This window comes from Phyllobates terribilis, unplaced genomic scaffold, assembly GCF_046119375.1.
Source record: "Phyllobates terribilis strain yellow unplaced genomic scaffold, ASM4611937v1 Scaffold_3__8_contigs__length_932513732, whole genome shotgun sequence".
Taxonomy (NCBI): domain Eukaryota; kingdom Metazoa; phylum Chordata; class Amphibia; order Anura; family Dendrobatidae; genus Phyllobates; species Phyllobates terribilis.
In genome coordinates, this window is record NW_027362763.1 from 323,523,942 (window position 1) to 323,550,785 (window position 26,844).

At 45.9% G+C, this 26,844-nt stretch overlaps 1 protein-coding gene across 1 annotated transcript in view; it reads left to right on the forward strand.

Moving 5' to 3' along the window:
- LOC141259323 (probable cation-transporting ATPase 13A5) overlaps positions 1-26,844 on the forward strand; it is a 417,702-nt gene that overhangs the window by 324,633 nt on the left and 66,225 nt on the right. The window contains exon 25 of the mRNA XM_073675081.1: positions 10,805-10,877. Within this exon, the coding sequence (XP_073531182.1) occupies positions 10,805-10,877 (73 nt within the window). The remainder of the gene's footprint in view (positions 1-10,804; positions 10,878-26,844) is intronic.

Here is a 26,844-nt window from a genome sequence, read left to right on the forward strand (position 1 = left end):
AAAATGCAAAAAGAAGGATAATACAGAGATTTGATCCGTGGAACTGCAAAACCACAGTTCTAGTAATCTGGCCTACACCAGACTATTTTCAACAGATATATTTGTGTCTGAAAAATCAGGGAGACACTATAATTTTTTTTTTACAGCAAAAAATGGCAAAAGCAGGATAATAGAGATTTTTTACCGTGGAACAGCAAAACCACAGTTATAATTTACTGGTGTATACCAGACTTTTTTAAATATATATATTTAAGGCTGAACAGTGAGCGACACGCTCAAACTGTTTTTTTTTAGATACAAATGGCCCAAAAGTGGATAATACAGAGGATTGAACCGTAGAACTGCAAAACCACACTTCTGTTTCTCTAGCCTACACCAGACTATTTTCAACAGATATATTTGTGTCTGAAAAATCAGAGACACACTTTTTTTAATTTTTTTGGGGGGGGTCGGGACACCAAAAGGTTAATAAGACGGGTATTTGTACAGTGTGAAGGATGAAAAAAAAAAGAGGATTTAGAAGAAAAAAAAAGGATTTTTCCTGGCCCCCAAGACCTGGAGCTAAGTCCAGCAATTTCAGCAACAGGAGCACACAGGACTGTAATGCAGCGTTTGCTGGTATAACCACTGCATCTCCTATTCAGCCTGCCTGCCTGCCTGATATCTGGGATGGCTATTAGTCCTGAGAAGGACTGTTTGTTTGATCTGGCAGCCTTTACAGACCCTACACTAACTATTTTGCAGGATATATCTCTACCAAAATCAGCAGCGCTGTCCCTACACTGTCTGATCCGGAGTGACTGTGTCCAAGGTGGCGGCGACCGGTTTTAAATACTCGAGGTGACGCTGTGCGGCCAGGAAATCACTGTAATGCCCACAAACAACATTGCTGCAGCATGACTGGCTGGCAATCCCTGCATGTTCATTGGCTCTGTAAAGAGCACCAAACATGCAGGGCGGAGACCCGAGCTCCCGCCCGAGTAACCTGGAAATGCTCGGTGCTCGCCGAACATCCCGAGTAGCGTGATGCTCGGGCAAGTACCGAGAAGTGTCAAGCATGTTCGCACAACACTAATAAACACCCTTTAAAAAAATTATGTGGGAGTTGCATCACGGACCACGGTCACCCTGGTGATATGGTGGTGGAGGATGAGGAGAAGGAGGAGGACAAGAGCAAATAGCCAAAATCAGGAAGCGTATACCCATGTGTGGGTGTGAAAAGGTGCATGGGAATACACCTCCCAAGAAAAGACACTGGATTTGAGATTATGTTATGCTGCTATCATTCCGTGGTGTTGAGAAGTTTGGCCCAATCCAACCCTTGCTCATTTTTATAAGAGTCAGCCTGTCAGCATTTTCAGTTGACAGGCGTATGCGCTTATCAGTTATAATTCCACCAGCGGCACTAAAAACCCGCTCTGATAAAACGCTGGTGGCAGGGCAGGCCAGGACCTCCAAAGCATAGAGAGCCAGTTCATTCCAAGTATCCAGCTTGGATACCCAATAATTATAAGGCACAGCGGAATCACGGAGGACCTTTGTACGGTCGGCAAGGTACTCCCTCAGCATCTTCCCAAACTTTGCACTCCTTGTGAGAGTACCCAGCGCCTCAGGGCCTGTGCGATGAGAGGGCCTGAGAAAACTCTCCCATAACTTTGACAGTGTTCCCCTGCCTCTGCTGGAATGAAGTTGTGTCTCTCTCGCCTGTACTCCTTGGTTGTCCAACGAAGTGTGCTCTCTGCCGCCAGAGTTTTCTGATGGGAATTTTTTTAATAGTTCCACAACAAGGGCCTTCTGGTACCGCCCCATTTTTGTAGACCTGTCCGCCTAAGGAATAAGAGATATAAAATACTCCTTGTAATGTGGGTCTAGAAGTGTCACCAACCAGTAATGGCTGTCACCCAAAATTTTGAGAACGCAAGGGTCATGGGAAAGTCAGCGTAACATAAACTCAGCCATGCCAGACTACTAACAGGCAAGACTTCTGTGTCCTCACCAAGAGGATGACTGACCATGCTCTCCTCCTCCTCCTCTCTGTTCTCTGGCCATCCACACTGAACAGACGGTATGACCGCTGCGCAGATAGTACCGTCTATAGTGCATGAAACTAGCTCCTGTTCTTCCTCGTCCTCCACTTCCTCATTGTCACCCAATCCTCATTGGGATGAGATGAGGCTTGGATGTGTGTAATCAACCTGTATGGTTCCTTGCTCCATCTCATCGTGCTTCGCCTCCAATGCATCCTTGATTGTGAGCAGACAGCGTTTCAGAAGACTGAGAGGCGGGATGGTGATGCTAATTATGGCGTCATCGCCGCTCACCATCTTGGTGGAGTCCTCAAAGTTTTGGAGGATGGTACATATGTCTGACATCCATGTCCACTCCTGAGGTCTTATGTGTGGAGTCTGAACTGAATACCGACGGTCTTGTTGATGCTGGTACACAACAACTGCCCTCTTCTGCTCACAAGTTCTAACGCGTCGGGACATCACACACCAGTCTGTAAGCCGGAAGCTGCAAACGCTGCTGAAACATGGCAAGGGCGGTGGAAGCTGTAGCTGACTTTCTAAACTGGGCACACAGGCGCCATACTTTAACAAGCAGATCTGGCAGCTCCGGGTAGGATTTGAGAAACCGCTGAACCACGAGGTAAAGCACATGGGCCAGGCATGGTATGTGTGTGAGCTCGCCTCGCCTCAGAGCCGCCACCAGGTTCCTGCCATTGTCACACACATCCATGCCTGGCTGTAGGTTCAGCGGTGTGAGCCACAAATCTGTCTGCTCTTTCAGAGCTGTCCACAACTCTTCAGCATTGTGCGGTTTGTCACCTAAGCATATTAGCTTCAGCACAGCCTGTTGCCGCTTGGCCGAGGCAGTGCTGCAGTGCTTCCAACTTGTGACTGATGTGGTCATTTCGGAGATGGAGGCTGAAGAGGAGGAGGAGGCTGAGGAGTATGAGGTGCAGGAGTTTTAGACCGCGGGGGAAACCCTGATTGACCTAGGGCCCGCAATCCTTGGCGTCGAGAGGACGTGTTACGTTCCAAGGTCCAACTGGGTCCCGGATTCCACTATGTTAACCCAGTGTGCCGTCAGCGAGATATACCGTCTCTGCCCACAAGCACTTGTCCACGTGCCTGTGGTTAGGTGGACTTTCCCTGTAACTGCATTGTTGAGGGCACGGCTAATGTTTTGGGACACGTGCTTGAGTAATGCGGGGACGGCACACCGGGAGAAATAGTGGTGGCTGGGGACCGAGTACCGAGGGACGGCCGCCGCCATCAGATTGCGGAATGCTTCCGTCTCCACAAGCCTAACAGGCAACATTTCGAGCGCAAGCAGTAGTGAAATGTGAGAATTTAGTAGTGTGGCCTGTGGGGTGTTGGCTGCATATTTGCGCTTTCATTCCAAAGACTGGGGTATGGACAACTGAATGCTGCACTGGGACAAGGACATGGACGTGCTTCCCTGATGCTGCTACTTGAGAGTGTACAACGACAGGTACAGGGCAGCAGGTGTCTTCGCATGCACCATGGACAGGGGATTGGCTTGCATGCACAACAGCAGAATAAGCAATGGTGCCACCTGCAGACACTGTTCCTGGACCCTGTGGTTCGGCCCACAAAGTCAGGTGCTTTGCTGCCCTGTGCCTGATCATGCTGGTGGTGGTCAGGCTGGTCGTTTTGCCACCCCTGCTGATGCTGGCCTAGCAGGTGGTGCAAATGGCCTTTTTGGGGTTATCGCAGAGTCTTTAAAAAACAAACAGACTCGGGAAGATCTAACAGTTGTACTGGCAACTTCCTTCGTGTTGGTGTTATGGGGAACGGTTGCCTGCCTTCTGTCTGCGGCCACCACACTGCTTCTTCCTGCCTGTTGGGGTGCTCTGCCTCCCTCCCCCTGTGTGCTGCTGTCCTCACTCTGCATGTCCTCCTGCCATGTTGGGTCAGTTACTATATCATCCACCACCTCGTCTTCCACTTCCGCACCCTGGTCCTCCTCCTGACTTTCTGGCAATTGTGTCTCATCATCGTTCACCTCTTGTGACACTTTCCCACCATCGCCTTCGTGTGACCGTGGCTGCTCAAATATTTGGGCATCGCTACATGCGATCTCCTCTTGCCCCGCTTCAAGTGGACTGGGCGACAGGCCCGAATCTATAAATGGAAAAGTGAACAGCTCTTCAGAGTGTCCATGTGTGCGATCATTTGTCCCCGGGCACTCGGCATGGTGGAAGGAAGGAGGACCAGGGTGAGGAATATGCGGTCCAGACTCGCGGCTACTGAGAAGACAGGGTGGTGGTGGTGGTTGTGGCTAAGTGACTGGAAGCATTATCTGCTATCCAACCAACAACCTTTTGACACTGCTCTGGGTTCAATAGTGGTGTGTTGCGGTCCCCTAGGAATTGGGACAGGAAGGTTAGTCGAGAAGATGTGGGTGTTTGTTGTGGCACAATTTCAGCTTGCCCACGGCCTTGTCCTCGGCCTCTGTATGCACCATCACCAGCACGTCCAGTTCCCCATCGGTTGCCACGTGCCTTGCCCATTTTAAATGGAGGACAGTATCTTTCACGCTCACTACAAATGACTGAGTTTGGAGCGAACTTATATGTGATCCTTTTGACGGAGAAAACAGAGTTTTCAGTACCTGGCCTGTAGGTAAGTAGTTTGAACAGCAAACTGCTGTGAATTGCTTCACTGACACACTGAAAGAAATTTTTAATGGAGGCCATAAATGGCAGTATTTTCTGACAATGTATATGTGATCCGTGTGACGGAGAAAACAGAGTTTTCAATACCTGGCCTGTAGGTAAGTAGTTTGAACAGCAAACTGCAGTGAATTGCTTCACTGACACACTAAAGGAAATTTTTAATGGAGGCCGTAAATGGCAGTATTTTCTGACAACGTATATGTGATCCGTGTGATGGGGAAAAAAGAGTTTTAAATACCTGGCCTGTAGGTAAGTAGTTTGAACAGCAAACTGCTGTGAATTGCTTCACTGACACACTGAAAGAAATTGTTAATGGAGGCCAGAAATGGCAGTATTTTCTGACAACGTATATGTGATCCGTGTAATGGGGAAAAAAGAGTTTTAAATACCTTTCCTGTAGGTAAGTAGTTTGAACACCAGACTGCTGTGAATTGCTTCACTGACACACTAAAGGAAATTTTTTAATGGAGGCCAGAAATGGCAGTATTTTCTGACAACGTGTATTTGATCCGTTTGACGGAGAAAACACAGTTTTAAATAGCTGGATTTCTAGCTCTGTAATATGGAAAGGACCTGGCTGTATTCTGCAGTGCCAACAAGCAAATGGCGCAGAAAAACGGTGTTCTCTGGATTGCTTTTTAAGCAAATAATGAGGATTAAGATCCCAAAAAAGTATTCCTGGCCCTTAAAGACCTGGGCCTTAGTATAGAAATATCTAACAGCAGCAGAAGGCAGAATTGGAATGGAGCCTCTTGTGCTGTATGCAATGCAGTCTGCCATATACCCTGCCTTCCTGCCTATATTTACTGCCTGTCTGATATCTCTGCAGATGGATTAGTTAGTCCTCAAAAGGACTGTTTGTTAAGATGGATATGTGTAATGTTTGGTTTTTCTCCCTATACTACCTAATACGCAAGCAAATCTCTCCCTGACGCAGCAGCACCTCTCCCTACACTGTCTGATTCCGGAGTGACTGTGATGAACATGGTGGCACCAGGTCTGATATAGACCTGATGACGCTGTGCGGCCAGCCAATCACTGTAATGCCACAACCAACATGGTTTCGGCATTAGAGTGAGTGGAAGGCAATCCCTGCATGTTGATTGGCGCTCTAAAGAGCGCCAAACATGCAGGGAGGGGACCCGAGCTCCTGCCGAGCAATCCCGGAAATACTTGGCGAGCGCCGAGCATCTCGAGCACCGAGCAGTAGAGAGCATGCTCGCTCATCACTATTTATTATGTCATTTAAGTCTGAAGAAGGTCTATTTGATCGAAATGTCACTGTTTTTGTATTGCTCTTTAATTGTAATTAAATGTAATTAATTCTAATATAGTTTGTGTAACTGAATAGAGTGCTAGATTTTTTTTTCATTGATTACATGGAGTGGTATCTTATCCTTGCACCGTATTTGTACACAGAGTGACATATATCAACAGAAGAAACAGCAGGAGTAGTTTGAAAAATATATAAACTTTATTAAATGCAATTTTGAAAAACCAAGAAATAGTGGACATAAGATGGACTGAGTGGCAACATGGACAATCCGAGTATGGAATGGACAAGGCAACTGTTAGGTGGATTCATAACTGGCTTAGTGATCGGACTCAAAGAGTGGTCGTAAATGGCTTCACATCCAGTTGGATGAATGTCTCAAGTGGGGTACCACAGGGCTCTGTCCTGGGACCTGTATTGTTCAACATCTTTATCAATGATTTAGATGAAGGAATTGAGGGTAAACTGATTAAATTTGCTGATGACACAAAGCTAGGAGGGATAGCTAATACTAGAGAAGAGAGAGAGAGGATTCAAAAAGACCTAAATAAACTGGAGCAGTGGGCAGTAACTAACAGAATGGTTTTTAACAGGGAAAAATGCAAAGTACTACATCTGGGCAATAAAAATGAAAAAAGCATATACAAAATGGGAGGAATAGAGCTAAGCAACAGTACATGTGAAAAAGACTTAGGTATACTAATAGATTATAGACTGAACAAGAGTCAACAGTGTGATGCAGCAGCAAAAAAGGCAAATACAATTCTGGGATGTATTAACAGAAGCATACAGTCTAGATCAGGGTTCCCCAACTCCAGTCCTCAAGGCCCACCAACAGGTCATGTTTTCAGGATTTCCTTAGTATTGCACAGGTGATGGAATTATTGCCTGTGCAGGTGATGCAATTATCACCTGTGTAATACTAAGGAAATCCTGAAAACATGACCTGTTGGTGGGCCTTGAGGACTGGAGTTGGGGAACCCTGGTCTAGATCACGTGAAGTCATTATCAGACTTTACTCCTCTTTGGTCAGACCTCATCTGGAATACTGCGTCCAGTTTTGGGCACCACATTTTAAAAAAGACATCGACAAACTGGAGCAAGTTCAGAGAAAGCGACCAGAATGGTGACCGGTCTGCAAACCATGTCCTATGAGGAACGGTTGCAGGATTTGGTAATGTTTAGCTTGCAAAAAAGAAGACTGAGAGGAGACTTAATAGCTGTCTACAAATATCTCAAGGGCTGTCACATTGTAGAAGGATCATCTTTATTCTCATTTGCACAAGGAAAGACTAGAAGCAATGGGATGAAACTGAATGGGAGGAGACACAGATTAGATATTAGGAAAAACTTTTTGACAGTTAGGGTGATCAATGAGTGGAACAGGCTGCCACGAGAGGTGGTGAGTTCCCCTTCAATGGACGTCTTCAAACAGAGGGTGGACAGATATCTGTCTGAGATGATTTAGTGAATCCTGCTTTGAGCAGGGGGTTGGACCAGATGACACAGGAGGTCCCCTCCAACTCTACAATTCTATGATTCTATGATTCTGTGAGTACAAGCCAAAAAACCAATCAATATGGTCATATAGTGATTAGCAAGGAGGGTGCAATGTGGAGCAAGTGGGAGTTGGTGCAAAAAATGTATTAATCAATTTTACCAAGTATTATTGAGTAGACATTGCACCCTAAAATACCACTATAAAGCTCAAAATGAATGATCCTTACCCAGATTGGCAGGGAGAGCCTGACCCGGAGTAAGGAGGCTAAAAATGCTGCACCCCTACGTACATTTTACGTGCCGACCGCACGATTTCTCAAGGGATAAGGGAATTTTTTTGCACCAACTCCCACTTGCTCCATATTGTACCCTCCTTGCTAATCACTCTATGACCATATTGATTGTTTTTTGGCTTGTACTTTTGGCACTAATGAGCTATAATTATCCAATTTTGAGCAACTAAATATGTCTACGGGATTTTTTCTTATATTGTACGCAGAGTGATGTACAGCCCATTCCTATAGAGTTCAAGTCCTCTTCCTCTCTGAAGATTATATTTGCATATCTAATAGAACAAGTTCACATAGAATATAGTCATTCAAAGTCATGTGAACACCACTAAACACCACTCTATTCCACTGTGTTCCTATTTATTTTTGAGCATTATAAAGATTAAAATCAAAAGAGATTGACATCAGTTTTACAGTGGTGTGATATAACCTGTGATTTCTTGTAATATTGCACAATTACTGTGACTCATGGGTGAACATATTTGAATGCTTATAAAAATTGCAATCTTTTTTTTTTCTTATGAGAAAATGTTGAAGTGTCCTGCACGATGTGGTAGTACTATGAATTTACTGCAAATTATAGGTGCTTCTATGTGACTAAATATGCATAAATATGTTGTTTGGCTAACAGTTACCACATCTCTCTTGATTCACCCCGCACATGTGAAGAGTGAAGAGAAAGTCGCCTGCAGTGACCTGTTCTCTATTGAGAGAACAAAGGGATCGGGAGTTTAAATTCAAACTATCTACCGTATTTTTCGGACTACAGGACGCACTTTTTTCCTCCAAAATTTTGGAGGAAAATGGGGGGGTGTATTATAGTCCGAATGTTGGGGGTCATGTATATATATGTGGGTGTGGGGGGAGCGGTAGCGGTGGAGGAGCAAGGCACAGGAAGCAGCAGCCGCCCGCTGCAGACTACACTGTCCCCGCTGCTAAAGAAAATGAATATTCACTGCTGGGGAGCAGTGAATGGGCATGGGGAGCAGTGAATATTCATGCTCCTTAATAGCAGCACATAGGGTAGCCGCGCTGCGGCTCCTGCTGCTGCCGGAATCGCCTGTGCCCGCTGTTAAAGGGCATGAATATTCAACCTCTCTCCACACCCATGGGGCATACCAGGATGGGGATTAGGGGTGCCATGCATACCCAGATGGGGATGAGGGGTGCCATGCATTCCAGTACAGGGATGAGGGGGCCATGCATACCAGGACAGGGATGAGGGGTGCCGTGCATATCAGGATAGGGATGAGGGGTGCCATGCATACCAGGATAGGGATTAGGGGTGCCATGCATACCAGGACAGGGATGAGGGGTGCCATGCATACCATGACAGGGATGAGGGATGCCATACATACCAGGATAGGGATGAGGGGTGCCATGCATACCAGGATGGAGGGGATCCATGCATACCAGGATGGAGGGATGCCAGGCATACCAGGATGGGGATGGGGACCATGTATAAAAGGAAGGGGGGGCATATATACCAGGATAGGGGATAGTGTCAGAATTGGGGGATATTACCCCTATACCAGTGTCAGCAGAAGACCCCCTCCCCCTTAAAAGTGCATCATGAACACATTTTTTGCTTACATTTTTTTTTTATTATTTTCCTCCTCTAAAACCTAGGTGAGTCTTATGGTCCGGTGCGTCTTATAGTCCGAAAAATACGATAATCTATTTCTCTCCAATATCATCTATAGGGGAGCTCTATACAAGCAAAACGCTCGTTCATCGGGTGAAATGATCTTTTGCACAGCACAAAAAATCATCACTCTCAGTGATGCATCTTAAACAGGACTCACACTTTAGAGAACCATGACAGCCTTTGTGCACTGAGCTATCTATTACGTATCATTTGCTTTGGTCTGCCTGTGTAAAAAGACATTTAAACAACCACCAATCAGTAAAAGATATACCAATTGGTGGTTGTATCATGCTGCCGGATAGTCCTAGTAAACGGACCCTCACAGTGCATCATCTTGATAACTTGTCACAGAAGAACAAAAGGTTATCTCACTTAAAGAGGTTAAAATAACATTGTGCAAGCAAAGGTTCAATGTCAAGTTAGGTGTTGAATTACCGTATTTTTTGGACTATAAGATGCACCGGACCATAAGATGCGCCCCAAATTTTGAGGTGGAAAATAGGAAAAAAAATATTTTTTATAAGATGGGTGTCTGTCTTATAGTCTGAATAGGTACATTATCTTACCTAGGAGGGGAGGGGGTGGAGTGGGGGTCATAGGAAGCAGAGTCCTTCAGGAAGCTGGCAGAAGTGGAGGAATGCTGTTGGCCCTGGATGCAAGAAGGCAGTGCTCCAGCAGCGGGGAGTTGCAGTGGTGGTGGAGCAGGATTGCAGGGCCCTCCCTCAGGAACCCGGTGGCTGCAGCAGAAGAGGTGAGATGCTGCGGGGCCGATGTCTGGCTGTCAGGGGCTGGTGTCTGGCTGTCAGGGGCCGGTGCGTGGCTGTCTGGGCAGGTGTGGCAGAGTGGCTTGGCAGAGCGGCGTGCGCGGCTTTCCGATGGCCGCGGCCATCTTCTTGAAGCTGAGACCTACAGGAAAGTGGCCACCCGAGCTCCAAGTCTGCACATTCGCTGGCTCAGGCAGCCATTTTCCTGTAGATCTCAGCTTCAGGAAGATGGCCGCAGCCACCAGAAAGTCGCACACGCCGCTCTGCCGCGCTGCCTCACTGCCGACACCGAGACTCCGGCCCCGGATCATCTCACCTCTTCTTCTTCTGCTGCTGCCGCCGCTGGGTTCCTGTGGGAGGTAGGGAATGGAGGGGCCTGCGATCCAACTCCACCACCACCATAACTATCTGGTAAGTTACGTTCGGACCATAGACGCACCCCCCATTTTCCTCTCAAATTTGGGGGAAAAAAAGTGTGTCTTATGGCCCGAAAAATGCTGTATACTTTTTTGTGCTGTTCTCTCCCTGTGCTCTATCTGAATTGTTTTCACCTTTGCTGTATGACTCTTTTTTTATTGTGTCAAGGAAACTGATAAAATATATTGCTATTTCCTCGCTTTACAGAAACAAACATTACTTGGAAATTATCATTATCTAATACAAGACGTTGCCATCAGTGTCACAGTTATTCTTACAAGTAAGTGTAATTGACATTTTAATTGACGGATGTTGATAAATACATTTTAATGAGTGTATGTTAGGAAGCTTTGTGGGCAAGACCTAGTTGTATGAATTATTTTATAGTATAGGAAGCACAGGTAACATAAGCACACCTTACTGTACCATCATGGCCAAAGGTTTTGAGACTGATTTATATTTGGTTTTCACAAAGTTAGCCTCTTTAATGTTTTTAGATCTTTTAGTCAAATGTTTCTATGGTTACGATGTTCAATTATCAGTATTTCATAAGGTTTTACATCTTTATTGACATATACATCAAGTTTATGCAAAGACTCAATATTATAGTGATGATCCGTGCGGGATATCAGCTTCTTTTCCAAATTCTGAGGACAACTCGTTCTTCCCTCCCATCTGTGGATGGATCATAATTTCTGTGTTTTTTGTTTGCCATCCTACTGTTTGACTACAGGTTCTCAATGGGATTGAGATCTTGGGAGTTACCATTTTATTACTGTTTATGCAAGAATGGGTTGCCATAAGTCTAGATTTGGCACAGAAGTTGATATCTAGCATGCCAGGGCAAACTGCAGAAATGTTGAAGATCCCATTCCATTGGTCGCTACAGTGTTATGTGGCATTTGCACGGCCTGCTCACGTCCATGGATCTTCTCTTGATTAGCTGGCCTGGCAAAACATCATACAGTATGTGCACTACGCTGCAATGATGATGATGTCGCACAAGGCCAGTTAATAAAAAAAAAGGTCTGTGGAGGACAGCAGGAAAGATGCGGTGATCCCTCTCCTCCATGGAATGAGACGTGCACAGTTATATTTTCTACTTTTGATAAAAACTTAAATGGTTACATTTTTAATAAAGAAATCTGCAGTAGCCAGCTAACATATCAGCTGCACAAAATAATAGCATATTTTTCTGCATGTATAAATTTTATTCAGCTATTTAAGGGGAGGAGATAGCTCTAATTTTGTCTGTATATACAGCCATTTGGTGGGGAGTAGTGAATATTCATTCTACTTAATAGCGGGCACAAGGGACCGTCGAGCCGCTGCAGGGTCCGGCGGCTGCTGACACTGTGCGCCCGCTGTTAAGGAGAATGAATATTCAGTGCTCCACACACCCATGGGCATGGGGAGCAGTGAATATTCAGTATCTTTAGCAGTGGGCACAATGTTGTCTCCTGTGCCCCGCTCCTCTGCCGCTGAATCTCCCCCCACCACCCCTACCATCCACAACAACAGTCTAATAAGACTATAAGATTCACCCTCCACTTTCCTTAAAAGTTTTGGAGGAAAAAAGTGTGTCTTATAGTCCGAAACAAACAGTACATGTTTTGGCATACTATCAATGAAGTTATTAAAGGGAACCTGTCAGAAGGATTTTGTTAAGTAAACTTCAGTCAATGTCATGTTGGGGCTGTTGCACTGATTAAAATGATACCTCAGGTGAAGAAATCCGTCATGTGTTTCTTGTGTAATCAGTGTTTGAGTGTTTGCAGTTTAGAGTTAATGAGATTCTCGTGCTCCGGGGAGGGACTGTAGGCAGGGTCTTATCCTGGTGCTCTAAACCAGAGAGCAAGATGAGACCTGCTCATAGGCCCATCCCAAAGCACAAGTTTGTTCCTCATCATAGAGACAGACACAGAGAGACAGACAGACTGCCTCTCTCTCATACATCAACTATTCATATATACACAGCCCCCTCCAGAGACCCCGCCCACAGCTGCACAGAGTATTTCAGTGACTCCACCAGAGCAGCACATAGTATGCAGGCGATTCCACTACAGAAGCACAGAGTCTGTCAGTGACCCTATCACAGCATCACAGAGTATGTCAGCGACTTCGCCACAGCAGTACAGAGTATGTTAGTGACTCCACCACAGCAGCACAGATCTTGTCAGCAACTCAACCACATCAGCACAGTGTATGTCAGAGACTCTGCCACAGCAGCATAGAGTATGTCAGCAACTCTAACACAGCAGCACAGAGAATGTCAGCGACCCCGTCACAGCATCTTTCTGTTAGGGATGACTTTTTTCAGCAGTCTATAAACTTTACGCCCATTTTAATAGTTTAGATAGGTCAGATGTGGTGATAGATTCCTTTTAAGTCTTTCTTTGCCAACTTGATTGTTATTAGATCTGGGCGAATCTATTCTTCATGGACATCATTCCCTTATGCCATGTTATTCTAACAGTCTCATGAGGAACCATAAGATGGAGGAGAAATGCGTTCAGGCTGCATATAGCAAGAAACTGTTGAGTAAATGCCATATGGGGATGCTTGCTTTTATTTTACTATGCCTTTTGGTTATCTTAAATATGCTGATCACTTAGTCCATTCTTTTATCAGAAGGTCTTTATGATGTATGTTGCCCTACATTGAATCCCTGGTGTCCTTATTATTAGTTGAGATTTTTAGCAATTTTATAGGATCAGCTAGGGCGAGCCATCACTGAGCGGGGGCACCATTGACGTATCTAATAGGGTGCCAACTTCCACGGTTAGGCAGGGTTAATATATAGTGTATTATAAGGAAAGGCATAGACTCTTTTTGAATACATGCTATATAATCACTGTGGTTATATTCATTATTATATTTTATTATTTCACATGCATGGCATATCACACTATTGTGTTTTGTTTTTTGGTTTGGGAGAGATTTTAACCTAGTTTAAATAAAGATGTAACTTTTAAAAGGGTATACCTTACTTGTAAGCTGCCAACCCTGAATTTTACAAACAATTTGGATTTGTCTTGTATGAATCCAACAAAATGGTGGCTGACCACTATTTTGCTTTATTTTGAAAGATTGTGAAAGGTAAAAAAATATGAGTGACCTCTCCCAAGCCCTCAACCTGTCCCTCTGCGCAGCTCCTTTCCTCATCTTTCCAGAAGCCTCTAGTTCTTTTATAGGTGCCTCTGCTCCACTTCTATCATCACAGTGGTCTTGATTAGTGTTGAGCCACCCCCATAGTGTTCGGGTTCGGTTCGGTTCGTCGAACACCGGGATGTTCGAGGAACTGTTCGTCGAACTGTTCGTCGAACACCTTAGAACACCGTCGAACACCGTTAAAACCAATGGCAGGCAAACAAAAACACATAGAAACACATAGAAAACACCTGCAAAGGTGTCCAAAAGCTGACAAACTGCTCAGAAGACACTCTCTTTAAAAAAGCCGGCCGGCAAATTCAGCAGCGGCATACACCGGTACCCGACAATTTAGACAAGAAGGAATAGAGCATCACACATAGATTAGATAGATAGAAACATGTCAGTCACACATATAAGAAGCACAGTGACAGTGTTGGTTACTGCACTTGTCATTTAGTGTAAAGGATTTATTAAAAAAAATATTAGTGTTTTCATGCACCGTCTCTTTAAAAAAGCCGGCCGGCAATTCAGCATCTGTACCCGACAATTTAGAACAGAAAGAATAGAGCTTCACACATAGATTAGATAGATAGAAACATGTCAGTCACATATATAATAAGTACAGTGATAGTGTTGCTTACTATACTTGTCATTTAGTGTAAAGGATTTATTTAAAAAAATAATAGTGTTTTCATGCACTGTCTCTTTAAAAAAGCCGGCCGGCAATTCAGCAGCGGTACCCGACAATTTAGAACAGAAAGATAGAGCATCACACATAGATTAGATAGATAGAAACATGTCAGTCACATGTATATGAAGTACAGTGATAGTGTTGGTTGCTGTACTTGTCATTTAGTATTAAAATAAAGGATTTATTATTAAAAAAATTGGCGTGGGGTTCCCCTTAATTTTAGGCTCTAGCGGAGGTTAAGCAGACGGCTGGGGCAGATGTTTGAAGCCTGGGAAGGGGGTAATACCCACGGAGCTTCCCAGGCTACTAATATCAGCCCCCAGCTGAATACATAGCCTTTACTAGCTATTAAAATGGGGGACCCCCCAAAAAAAATGACGTGGGGTCCCCCCTAATTTAATAGCTAGCAAAGGCTAGGCAGACAGCTGGGGGCTGATATTAATAGCCCAGGAAGGGAGCCATGAATATTGGCCCCCTCCCAGGCTAGAAACACCAGCCGTCAGCCGCCCCAGAAATGGCGCATTCATAGGATGCGCCAATTCTGGCACTTAGCCTCGCTCTTCCATGCTGCCCTGGTGCGGTGGCAGGGGGTAATAGGGTTGGGGTTGATGTCAGCTTATAATGCCAGCTGACATCAAGCCCAGGTTAGTAATGGAGAGGCGTCTATAAGACACCCCCATTACTAACCCCATAGTCAAAGTTTAAAAAAACACAAACACCCAGAATAAAGTCCTTTAATTGAAATAAAGACACAATCCTTTATTGTTCTAAATTAAACCATACTTACCGTCACGCCCATTCCAGCTGAAGCCAACGATCTCCTGCAATAAAAGAAAAATAATAAAGCAACCTCATCCTTACCTTTCCATGGTTCCCACGACAGCTTCAGCTCTGCTACATCGAGATGACAGGCTGGACCGCAGCAGAACGCTGCCATCCATCCTGTCATCCCGCAGACACTGAGAAGCGCAGGCTTGCTTGCGCTGCTCAGCGTCTCTCTGTGACGACATCCAGATGAGCCGAGTTCATGTCCAATGAACTCGGCTCACCTCATGCACGTCACTGACAGCGTGGGAAAATTCTCACGCTGAAGCGCTGATTGCAGGAGAATTTTCCCACGCTGTCAGTGACGTGCAGGAGGTGAGCTGAGTTCATTGGACATGAGCTCACCTCATGCACATCACTGACAGCGTGGGAGAATTCTCCTGCACTCAGCACTTCAGTGTGAGAATTTTCCCACGCTGTCAGTGACGTGCATGAGGTGAGCCGAGTTCATTGGACATGACCTCGGCTCATCTGGATGCCGTCACAGCGAGACAGTGAGGAGCGCAAGCATGCCTGCGCTTCTCAGTGTCTGCGGGATGACAGACTGGATGGCAGCGTTCTGCTGCGGTCCAGCCAGTCATCTCGATGTAGCAGAGCTGAAGCTGTCGTGGGAACCATGGAAAGGTAAGGATGAGGTTGGTTTATTATTTTTCTTTTATTGCAGGAGATCGTTGGCTTCAGCTGGAATGGGTGTGATGGTAAGTATGGTTTAATTTAGAACAATAAAGAATTGTGTCTTTATTTCAATTAAAGGGCTTTATTCTGGGTGTTGTGTTTTTTTTAAATACTTTACTAGAAATTCATGGCGGTCCTGTCTAATACTGGCGTGACCCCATGAATTTTGGGCTTGGGGCCAGCTGATAATGCCAAGCTGGCCCTAACCCCTTTATTACCCAGTGAGCCACCGCACCAGGGCCCTGGATGAGTTGGGTACAGCGCCAGAAGATGGCGCTTCTATGAACGCGCCATTTTCCGGGGTGGCTGCGGACTGCAATTTGTAGCGGGGGGGGCCCAGAAAGCTTGGGCCTCCCTGCGCTGCAGATTCCAGCCCCCAGCTGCCTAGTTGTACCTGGCTGGACACAAAAATAGGGCGAAGCCCCACGTACTTTTTTTTTAATTATTTCATGAAATTTATGAAATAATTAAGAAAAAAAGGCCTTCCCTATATAGTTGTGTCCGGCCAGGTACAAATAGGCAGCTGGTGGTTGGGGGCAGCCCGTTCCTGCCTGCTGTACCTGGCTGGACACAAATATAGTGCGAAGCCCCACTTCAATTTTTTTTAATTATTTCATGAAATTCATGAAATAATTAAGAAAAAAAGGGCTTCCCTATATTGTTGTGTCCGGCCAGGTACAAATAGGCAGCTGGTGGATGGGGGCAGCCCGTTCCTGCCTGCTGCACCTGACTGGACACAAATATAGTGCGAAGCCCCACTTCAATTTTTTTAAATTATTTCAGGAAATTCATGAAATAATTAAAAAAAAATTGACGTGGGACTTCGCACTATATTTGTGTCCAGTCAGGTGCAGCAGGCAGGAACGGGCTGCCCCCATCCACCAGCTGCCTATTTGTACCTGGCCGGACACAACAATATAGGGAAGCCCTTTTTTTCTTAATTATTTCATGAAATAATTTAAAGAAAATTGACGTGGGGCTTCGCCCTGTTTTTGTGTCCAGCCAGGTACAACTAGGCAGCTGGGGGCTGGAATCCGCAGCGCAGGGAGGCCCAAGCTTTCTGGGCCACCCCCGCTGCAAATTGCAGTCCGCAGCCACCCCGGAAAATGGCGCGTTCATAGAAGCGCCATCTTCTGGCGCTGTACCCAACTCATCCAGGGCCCTGATGCGGTGGCTCACTGGGTAATAAAGGGGTTAGGGCCAGCTTGGCATTATCAGCTGGCCCTAAGCCCGAAATTCATGGGGTCACGCCAATATTAGACATGACCACCATGAATTTCTAGTAAAGTATTTAAAAAAAACACAACACCCAGAAAAAAGTCCTTTAATTGAAATAAACACACAATTCTTTATTGTTCTAAATTAAACCATACTTACCATCACGCCCATTCCAGCTGAAGCCAACGATCTCCTGAAATAAAAGAAAAATAATAAAGCAACATCATCCTTACCTTTCCATGGTTCCCATGACAGCTTCAGCTCTGCTACATCGAGATGACAGGCTGGACCGCAGCAGAACGCTGCCATCCAGCCTGTCATCCCGCAGACACTGAGAAGCACAGGCTTGCTTGCGCTCCACAGTGTCTCTCTGTGAGGGCATCCAGATGAGCCGAGTTTATGTCCAATGAACTCGGCTCACCTCATGCACGTCACTGACAGCGTGGGAAAATTCTCCTGCACTCAGCGCTTCAGCGTGGGAGAATTCTCACGCTGAAGCGCTGAGTGCAGGAGAATTCTCCCACGCTGTCAGTGACGTGCAGGAGGTGAGCTGAGTTCATTGGACATGAGCTCACCTTATGCACGTCATTGACAGCGTGGGAGAATTCTCCTGCACTCACCGCTTCAGCGTGAGAATTTTCCCACGCTGTCAGTGACGTGCATGAGGTGAGCCGAGTTCATTGGACATGAACTCGGCTCATCTGGATGTCGTCACAGAGAGACGCTGAGCAGCGCAAGCAAGCCTGCGCTTCTCAGTGTCTGAGGGATGAGAGGCTGGATGGCAGCGTTCTGCTGCGGTCCAGCCTGTCATCTCGATGTAGCAGAGCTGAAGCTGTCGTGGGAACCATGGAAAGGTAAGGATGAGGTTGCTTTATTATTTTTCTTTTATTGCAGGAGATCGTTGGCTTCAGCTGGAATGGGCGTGACGGTAAGTATGGTTTAATTTAGAACAATAAAGGATTGTGTCTTTATTTCAATTAAAGGACTTTATTCTGGGTGTTTGTGTTTTTTTTAACTTTGACTATGGGGTTAGTAATGGGGGTGTCTTATAGACGCCTCTCCATTACTAACCTGGGCTTGATGTCAGCTGGCATTATAAGCTGACATCAACCCCAACCCTATTACCCCCTGCCACCGCACCAGGGCAGCGTGGAAGAGCGAGGCTAAGTGCCAGAATTGGCGCATCCTATGAATGCGCCATTTCTGGGGCGGCTGACGGCTGGTGTTTCTAGCCTGGGAGGGGGCCAATATTCATGGCTCCCTTCCTGGGCTATTAATATCAGCCCCCAGCTGTCTGCCTAGCCTTTGCTAGCTATTAAATTAGGGGGGACTCCACGTCATTTTTTTTGGGGGGTCCCCCATTTTAATAGCTAGTAAAGGCTATGTATTCAGCTGGGGGCTGATATTAGTAGCCTGGGAAGCTCCGTGGGTATTACCCCCTTCCCAGGTCTCAAACATCTGCCCCAGCCGTCTGCTTAACCTCCGCTAGAGCCTAAAATTAAGGGGAACCCCACGCCAATTTTTTTAATAATAAATCCTTTATTTTAATACTAAATGACAAGTACAGTAACCAACACTATCACTGTACTTCATATATATGTGACTGACATGTTTCTATCTATCTAATCTATGTGTGAAGCTCTATTCTGTCTGTTATAAATTGTCGGGTACCGCTGCTGAATTGCCGGCCGGCTTTTTTAAAGAGACAGTGCATGAAAACACTATTATTTTTTTTGATAAATCCTTTACGCTAAATGACAAGTACAGTAAGCAACACTGTCACTGTACTTCTTATATATGTGACTGACATGTTTCTATCTATCTAATCTATGTGTGAAGCTCTATTCTGTCTGTTATAAATTGTCGGGTACCGGTATATGCCGCTGCTGAATTGCCGGCTTTTCATGTTTCACTGTTGGCACTGTTCCCATCAATTTGGGCAACCACTGTAATGCCACAACCACCATGGCTGTCACATTACAGTGAGTGGCAGGCAATCCCTGCATGATGTGAAAAAATCTAGTTACGCTTTTGGTGCACGAACAGTTATCGAACATAACCTCGAACAGCCGAATTTTTTGCAAATCGTTCGGGTTCGTCGAACAACTCGAACACCGCCCAAAACAGCTCGAATTTGAGATTGGCAAACAGTTCTAGTCGAACACCGCTCATCTCTAGTCTTGATAGCCTCTGTCACTGACTAGGCCTTGTGACTAAACCTCACACAACTAGATCAGTGACTAGACCTCATACAACATCATGACAAGCATCATCTTGAAATGTCATGACGTTCAAAGCTTAAGCAGTGCCGGAGGCCCTGAAGTCCACTGTGAAGATGTAAGAGTACTGGAGGCATCAGTACTGACCAGTGTCAGCGGGTGTCAGCACTGCTTCTTCCGCTGTTGTGCGTGTAAGAGAACCCACTGTTGTGCGTGCAAGGCAATCTCCTGTCCATGCTGCATGCAAAGATGCCCCCTCCTCTCAGTCTTCACTTGTCATGGCAGTTTCTCAAGAAACAGCATCAACGTCCACGTCCACGTCCCACCACAGCGTTCAATTGTCCATATCCCAGACCTTAGAACGAAAGCGCAAATTCGCAGCCATGCCCCACAGGCCACAGTCCTAAATTCGCACATTTCACGACTGCTTGCTTTGGAAATGCTGCCTTTTAGGCTGGTGGAGACGGAATCCTTCTGCAACCTTATGGTGGTGGCCGTCCCTCGCTACTCGGTCCCCAGCCGACACTATTTTGCCCTGTGTGCCATCCCCGCACTACACAAGCACATGTCCCAAAACATCTGCCGTGCCCTCAACAACGCAGTTACTGAGAGAGTCCACCTGACAACGGACACATGGACAAGTGCTTGTGGCACATCTCCCTGATGGCACACTGGGTAAACATAGTGGAAGCCGGGACCCAGTCAGACCTTGGGAACACATTCTCCCCACACCGAGGATTGCGGGCCCTATGTCAGTCAGAGTTGCCCCCCACAGTGTACAGCTCCTGCGCATCATCCTCCTCCTCCTCCTCATGTTCAGCCTCCATCTCAGATATCACCACATCAGTTAGAAGCTGGAAGAACTGCAGTACTGCCTCAGCCAAGCGGCAACAGGCTGTGCTGAAACTCATAAGCTTAGGTGATAAACCTCACACTGTTTGTGAGTTGTGGACAGCTGTGAAAGAGCAGGCAGATCTGTGGCTGAGACCGCTGAACCTACATCCAGGCATGGTCGTGTGTGACAATGGCCGTAACCTGGTGGCGGCTCTGAGGCGAGGCGAGATCACACACGTATCATGCCTGGCTAATGTGCTTAACCTAGTGGTTCAGCGGTTTCTTAAATCGTACCCCGAGTTGCCAGATCTGCTCGTCAAAGTACGGTGCCTGTCAGCTCATTTTTGGTAGTCAGCTACAGCTTCCGCCGCCCTTGCTGTGTTGCAGCAGCGTTTTCAGCTTCCGGCACACCGACTGGTGTGTGATGTCCCCACACGTTGGAACTCTACCCTCCACATGTTACAAAGGATTTGTGATCAGAAGAGAGCAGTTGTGGAGTACCAGCTGCAACAAGGCTGTCAATATTTAGGTCAGACTCCACACATAAGACCTCAGGAGTGGACCTGGTTGTCTGACATATGTACCAACCTGACAAACTTTGAGGAGTCCACCAAGATGGTGAGTGGCGATGATGCCATCAGTAGCATCAGCATCCCACTTGTCTGTCTTTTGCAATGCTCTCTACAGAGAATTAAAGAGGAGGCATTGCAGCCAGAGTATGATGAGATGTATCAAGAAGCCATAGCGGGCGATTACACACAGCCCAGCCTCATCTCATCCCAACGTGCATTTGGGGACAATGAGGGAGAGGAGGAGGAGGAGAAAGAACAGGAGCTGGTATGATGCGCTGTAGATGGTAGTACCTGTAGTACCTGTACAACTGTCATACCGTTGGTTCAGCGTGGGTGGCCTGAGGACAGGGGGGAGGAGGAGTAGGAGGAGGATGAGGAGAGCATGGTCAGTCGTCATCTTGGTGAGGACACGGAAGTCTTGCCCGTTACCAGTCTAGCACGCATGGCTGACTTTATGTTACGCTGCCTTAACCGTGACCCTCGCGTTGTCAAAATGTTGGGTAACAGTCATTACTGGTTGGTGACACTTTAAGACCCCGGCTACAAGGAGAACTTTCACTCTCTTGTTCCTGAGGTGGAGAGGTCTACAAAAATGGGGCAGTACCAGAAGGCCCTTGCTGCAGAACTGTTAAAAAAATTCCCATCTGAACACGCTAGCGGCAGAGGTCACAGTTCTTTGCCCAACCAAGGCGTACAGGCGAGAGAGACGCAACTCCAATCCAGCAGAGGCAGGGGAACACTGTCAATGTTCTGGGACAGTTTTCTGAGACCCGCCCAGCTTACAGGCACAGAGGCGCGGGGTACTCTCACAAGGAGTGGAAAGTTTCAAAAGATGCTGAGGGAGTACCTTGCCGACCGTACCAGCGTCCTCCGTGATTCTTCTGTGCCTTTTAATAAATGGGTACCCAAGCTGGACACTTGAAATGAACTCGCTCTGTACGCCTTGGAGGTCCTGGCCTGCCCTGCCGCTAGCGTGTTATTGGAGCGTGTTTTTAGTGCCCCTGGGGGAATTATAACTGATAAGCTCACTCGCCTGTCAACTGAGAATGCTGACAAGCTGACCCTTATCAAAATGAACAAGGGATGGAATGGGCCAGACTTCTCATCACCAACAAATGACAGCAGAGTAATATCAAGTCAAATCCACTGTGTTATTTCGGGAGGTGTATTCCCATGCACCGCTTCACACCCACACATGGGTATACGCTTCCTCATTTTGGCTGTTTTTTGCTCTTCTCCTTATCCTCAGCCTCCACCACCACTATACCATCAGGGTGACCGTGGTCTGTGTTGCCAGCATTGCAAGTTCCTCCAGCCTAAGTTTTGGCAGCTTTTGCTTGAAAGGCATATTCAAAAACTATGGGAGACCCACTCCCCAATGATGGGAATAATGTTTTTAATATGCTGTACTGCATGGTTTTTGTAAGGGGCATTGCAAGTTCCTCCGTCCTAAATTTTGGCAGCTTTTGCTTGGAAGGCATAGGCAAAGACTATGGGAGACCCACTCCCCAATAATGGGAATAATGTTTTTAATATGCTGTACTGCATGGCTTTTGTAAGGGGCATTGCAAGTTCCTCCGTCCTAATTTTTGACAGCTTTTGCTTGGAAGGCATAGGCAAAGACTATGGGAGACCCACTCCCCAATAATGGGAATAATGTTTTTAATATGCTGTACTGCATGGCTCTTGTAAGGGGAATTGCAAGTTCCTCAGACCTAATTTTTGGCAGCTTTTGCTTGGAAGGCATAGGCAAAGACTCTGGGAGACCCACTCCCCAATAATGGGAATAATGTTTTTAATATGCAGTACTGCATGGCTCTTGTAAGAGGCATTAAAATCGTCTTGTTAAGCTACTGTGACCTTCAAGTCTCTTCCAAGGGTCTTTGATTTTTATCTTTTTATTCCACTGTAACCTCAACCACTCTTCCAAGGGGCATTGATATTGTCTTTTTATTCCACTGGGACCTCCACCACTCTTCCAAGGGGCATTGATATTGTCTTTTTATTCCAATGCGACCTCCACCACTCTTCCAAGTGTCATTGATATTGTCTTTTTATTCCACTGCGACCTCCACCACTCTTCCAAGGGGCATTGATATTGTCTTTTTATTCCACTGGGACCTCCACGTCTCTTCCAAGGGGCATTAAAACCGTCTTGTTAAACAACTCTGAACTCCACGTCTCTTCCAAGGGGCATTAAAACCCTCTTGTTAAGCTACTGTGACCTCCACGCCTCTTCCAAGGGGCATTGATATTGTATTTTATTCCACTGTAACCTCCACCACTCTTCCAAGGGGCATTAGAACCATCTTGTTAAACCACTCTGAACTCCAAGTCTCTTCCAAGGGGCATTGAAACCATCTTGTTAAACCACTCTGAACTCTACGTCTCTTCCAAGGGGCATTAAAATCGTCTTGTTAAACTTCTGTGACCTCCACGTCTCTTCCAAAGGGCAGTGATATTGTCTTTTTATTCCACTGTAACCTCCACCACTCTTCCAAGGGGCATTGATATTGTCTTTTTATTCCACTGGGACCTCCACATCTCTTCCAAGGGGCATTAAAACCATCTTGTTAAACCACTCTGAACTCCACGTCTCTTCCAAGGGGCATTAAAATCGTCTTGTTAAACCACTCTGAACTCCACAGCTCTTCCAAGGGGCATTGAAATGTTGTTTTTAATTACCTCTAACCTCCACGACTCGTCCAACGGGCATTGCATTTCCTCCTAATTTTAGTCAGCTTTTGCTTTTCAATGCATAGGCAAACACTAAGGGAGACCCACTCCACAATAATGGGTAGAAAGTTTTTTTTATGCTGTAATCCACGTCTGTTTCAAGGGGCATTGCAGTTCCTCATAATTTTAGGAAAGCCTCCAATTCACTGCTTAGGCCAACAGTGTACAGGAGACCCAGTTGCTATAAATGGAAAGCACGGTTTAGTTAATCCCCCCTGACCTCCATGTCACTTCGAAGGGGCATTGGAGTGCCCCAAAATTTTTGGCAGGCATTGCACTCACTGTATGCCCTATAACTGTGTAGCCGAACTGCTCCTTTTGGTACAGAAACATATCCTACAAGACATTTGTGGTTGACTGGCCTGATATTGATGTGAATGGTCCCTGTTCCTCCTGCTCTTTCTCCTTTGCCACCACCTCATCCATCATTCATCACCTGAAGCTTTGTTTTAACGGGAGTCATAGAACTGGGATAGTAACAGGAAAACATCCAGCAATCCTCGGAGGAGGTAGGATATGCGCCAAAATGCTGACCACCTCAGGCCTAGCCGATACTACATACATGCGCTTGCATTACAAGGAACAAAAAGCTAAGGAGATGGATGGCCTTGTGATCATGAATAATTTACTCGTTGTGTAGGAGGCCGACCACTGCTGCTGTCTACCTTCTGAACTTTGTGTTGAAGCCTGATTGACCCAGGACCCGCAATCCTCTATATCTGGAGGACGTGTTGCATCCCAGTGTCCAACTGTGTCCCGGCTTCCACAATATTAACCCAGTGTGAAGGCGTCAGTGAGATGGACCATCCCTGGCCACATTCACTTGTCCAAGTGTTTGTGGTTAGGCTGTCCTTCCCACTAAATGCACTGGGGAGGGCACAGGTAATGTTTTGGTATGCGCGCTTGTCTATAAGGCGCACCGGGACAAATAGAGGCAGCTAGGGACCGTTAATGGGCACTCGTCTGCCCCCTGGCGGCTGGGGACCGAGTGTGGGCACCCGACCGCGGGGCGGCTGGGGACCGAGTATGGACACCCGGCCGCCGACGCAGCCATGACGTGGTGGCCAGATTCCGCCTCAACATGCCTAAAAGGCCCAATTTCAAGTGCAAGCAAGCAGTATGGTATTGCAGCCTGGGGGTGGGTGGGTGGCAGGCTACATACTTTTGCTTGCATTGCAAGGAATGGGGGAGGTACAATTGAACACTGCCCTGGAACAAGGACTTGAATAGTTGCAAGTCTGCATCTTCTGATGCGGCAAGGATCACTTCTGATGGGCACACTTTTAGGCAGTGACCTGTGTGTCAGAGTTGCTTCCAGGGGTCTTCCCCATGCTGTTCCCATGTCTTTTCAGCACTGTATGCATGTGTCACACAGCACATGGCCAGATAAGGTTGTAAAATGTTAAAATGACATTTCCCGGTGAATGCATTTGTCACGGTTGAAAGCAATACAAAAGTGCAAAAACGCATAAAAAATGCTACTTGTGAACATAGCCCAAGGTGTGGAGGAGTATTTTTGTTTATTTTACCTTATACACAAGTCTTTACCCTGGAAAGGAACTTCCTTAACATATTTCACAGGAAAGCAGTTTCAGCTTTGTTTTTGTATGTTTTATTGTGAGCCCGTAAAAGTGGCTTAATACCTCTGACCACGTTGTTGACAGCAGTGTCCTGGGGGTCAGAAATACTTCCTGGGCCGATCCCCATGATGTCCCCATGTCATTTGAGCACTGTCTCTATCGTTTTGGGCACTTTTTAGGCTTTCTACAGACTGCCGGGGGTGCCGCCGCAAAAATGCTCGGGTCTCCCATAGACTAACATTGGGCTCGGGTCGAGCACCCGTGTATTACGGTGACCTCGGCCCGAGCTTTGAGCACCCGAGCATTTTAGTGCTTGTTCAACACTAGTGCCCAAACTTTTGCATCAGTCCAATTAAGTTTTTGTAAATTTTAAATTGTAAAAGATGAAAAATAATCATATTTTTTCCCCTAAAATACAAAGGAAATGTGTCATCTTTAACTTTACACCATTTAGAGATCATTTCATCTTCAACTTGCTTAACCGCTTACCGACCACCCACTGTACATAAACGTCGGCGCTGCCTGGGCTCTGTGCAGTGCCGACGTTTATGAACGGTCGGTGGTCCCACAGCCCTCAGGACCCCCAGGGTCCTTCAAGTGCTGCGGTTGTGGTTCAGAGCGAGAGCTCTGACAGGGGACATCATCGGGACCTGATTGGATCAGGTCCCAATGATGTTAACCCTTTGCTATCTTCTATATGCCCGGATCTATAGCGATCGCGGCATATAGAAGTTAGTGAGAGGAGAGGGGGTCGTCCCCTTACCTCTCCGACAGCCCCCTGATGCCTTCCTGGACCTGCCATTGTTATGTCAGCTGGAGGTCACATGACCGCTTCCAGATCTGCCATATATGGTGTCCTGCTGAGCTCAGGCTGCAGCTGAGTCCAACAGTAGACAGACAGTGTAAAAGTGTCAGCAAAGCTCTCATGCAATGTCTATTGCATTGCATGAGAACAGTGATTAGGAAAATAAAAATGAATGTCCCATACAGGACTAAGTAAAAATGTAAAAAAAAGTCTAAAAAATGTTTTCAAACTGTTCAAAAAAATCACAAAATAAATAAAAACAAATAAAATATTAAACCAATAAATCCATATATTTATGCAAAAACAAAAAGAGTACACATATTTGGTATCGCCCTATCTATAAAGCTGTCACACTAATTAACTCCTTCTGTGCACACCGTAATAAAAATAAATAAAAAACGGAGCAAAAAACTATGCTTTTTCATCATATCGCCAAACAAAAAGTGGAAAAAAATGCGATTAAAAAGCAAAATGGAAATAAAAATGGTACCGCTGAAAACATCATCTTGTTCCGCAAAAAAAAAGCTGCCATACAGCTCCATCAGCCAAAAAATAAAAAAGTTATAGCTCTCAGAATAAAGCAATGCAAAAAAAATATTTTTTCTATAAAATTGTTTTATTGTGTAAAAGCGCCAAAACATAAAAAATATACAGTAAGTGTAGTATCACTGTAAACGTACTGACCCTAAGAATAATGCTGCCTTATCACTTTTACCACACGCAGAACGGCATAAAAAAAACTCAAAAAACAATTCCTGAATTGTTGGTTTTTGTTAATTTTACCTCCCAAAAAACGGAATAGAAAGTGATCATAAAATGTGACATACCCAAAAATGGTACCAGTAAAAATAGCAACTCGTCCCGCAAAAAACAAGCCATCACATGACTCTGTCGGCCGAAATATGGAAAAATTATAGCTCTCAAAATATGGCGATACAA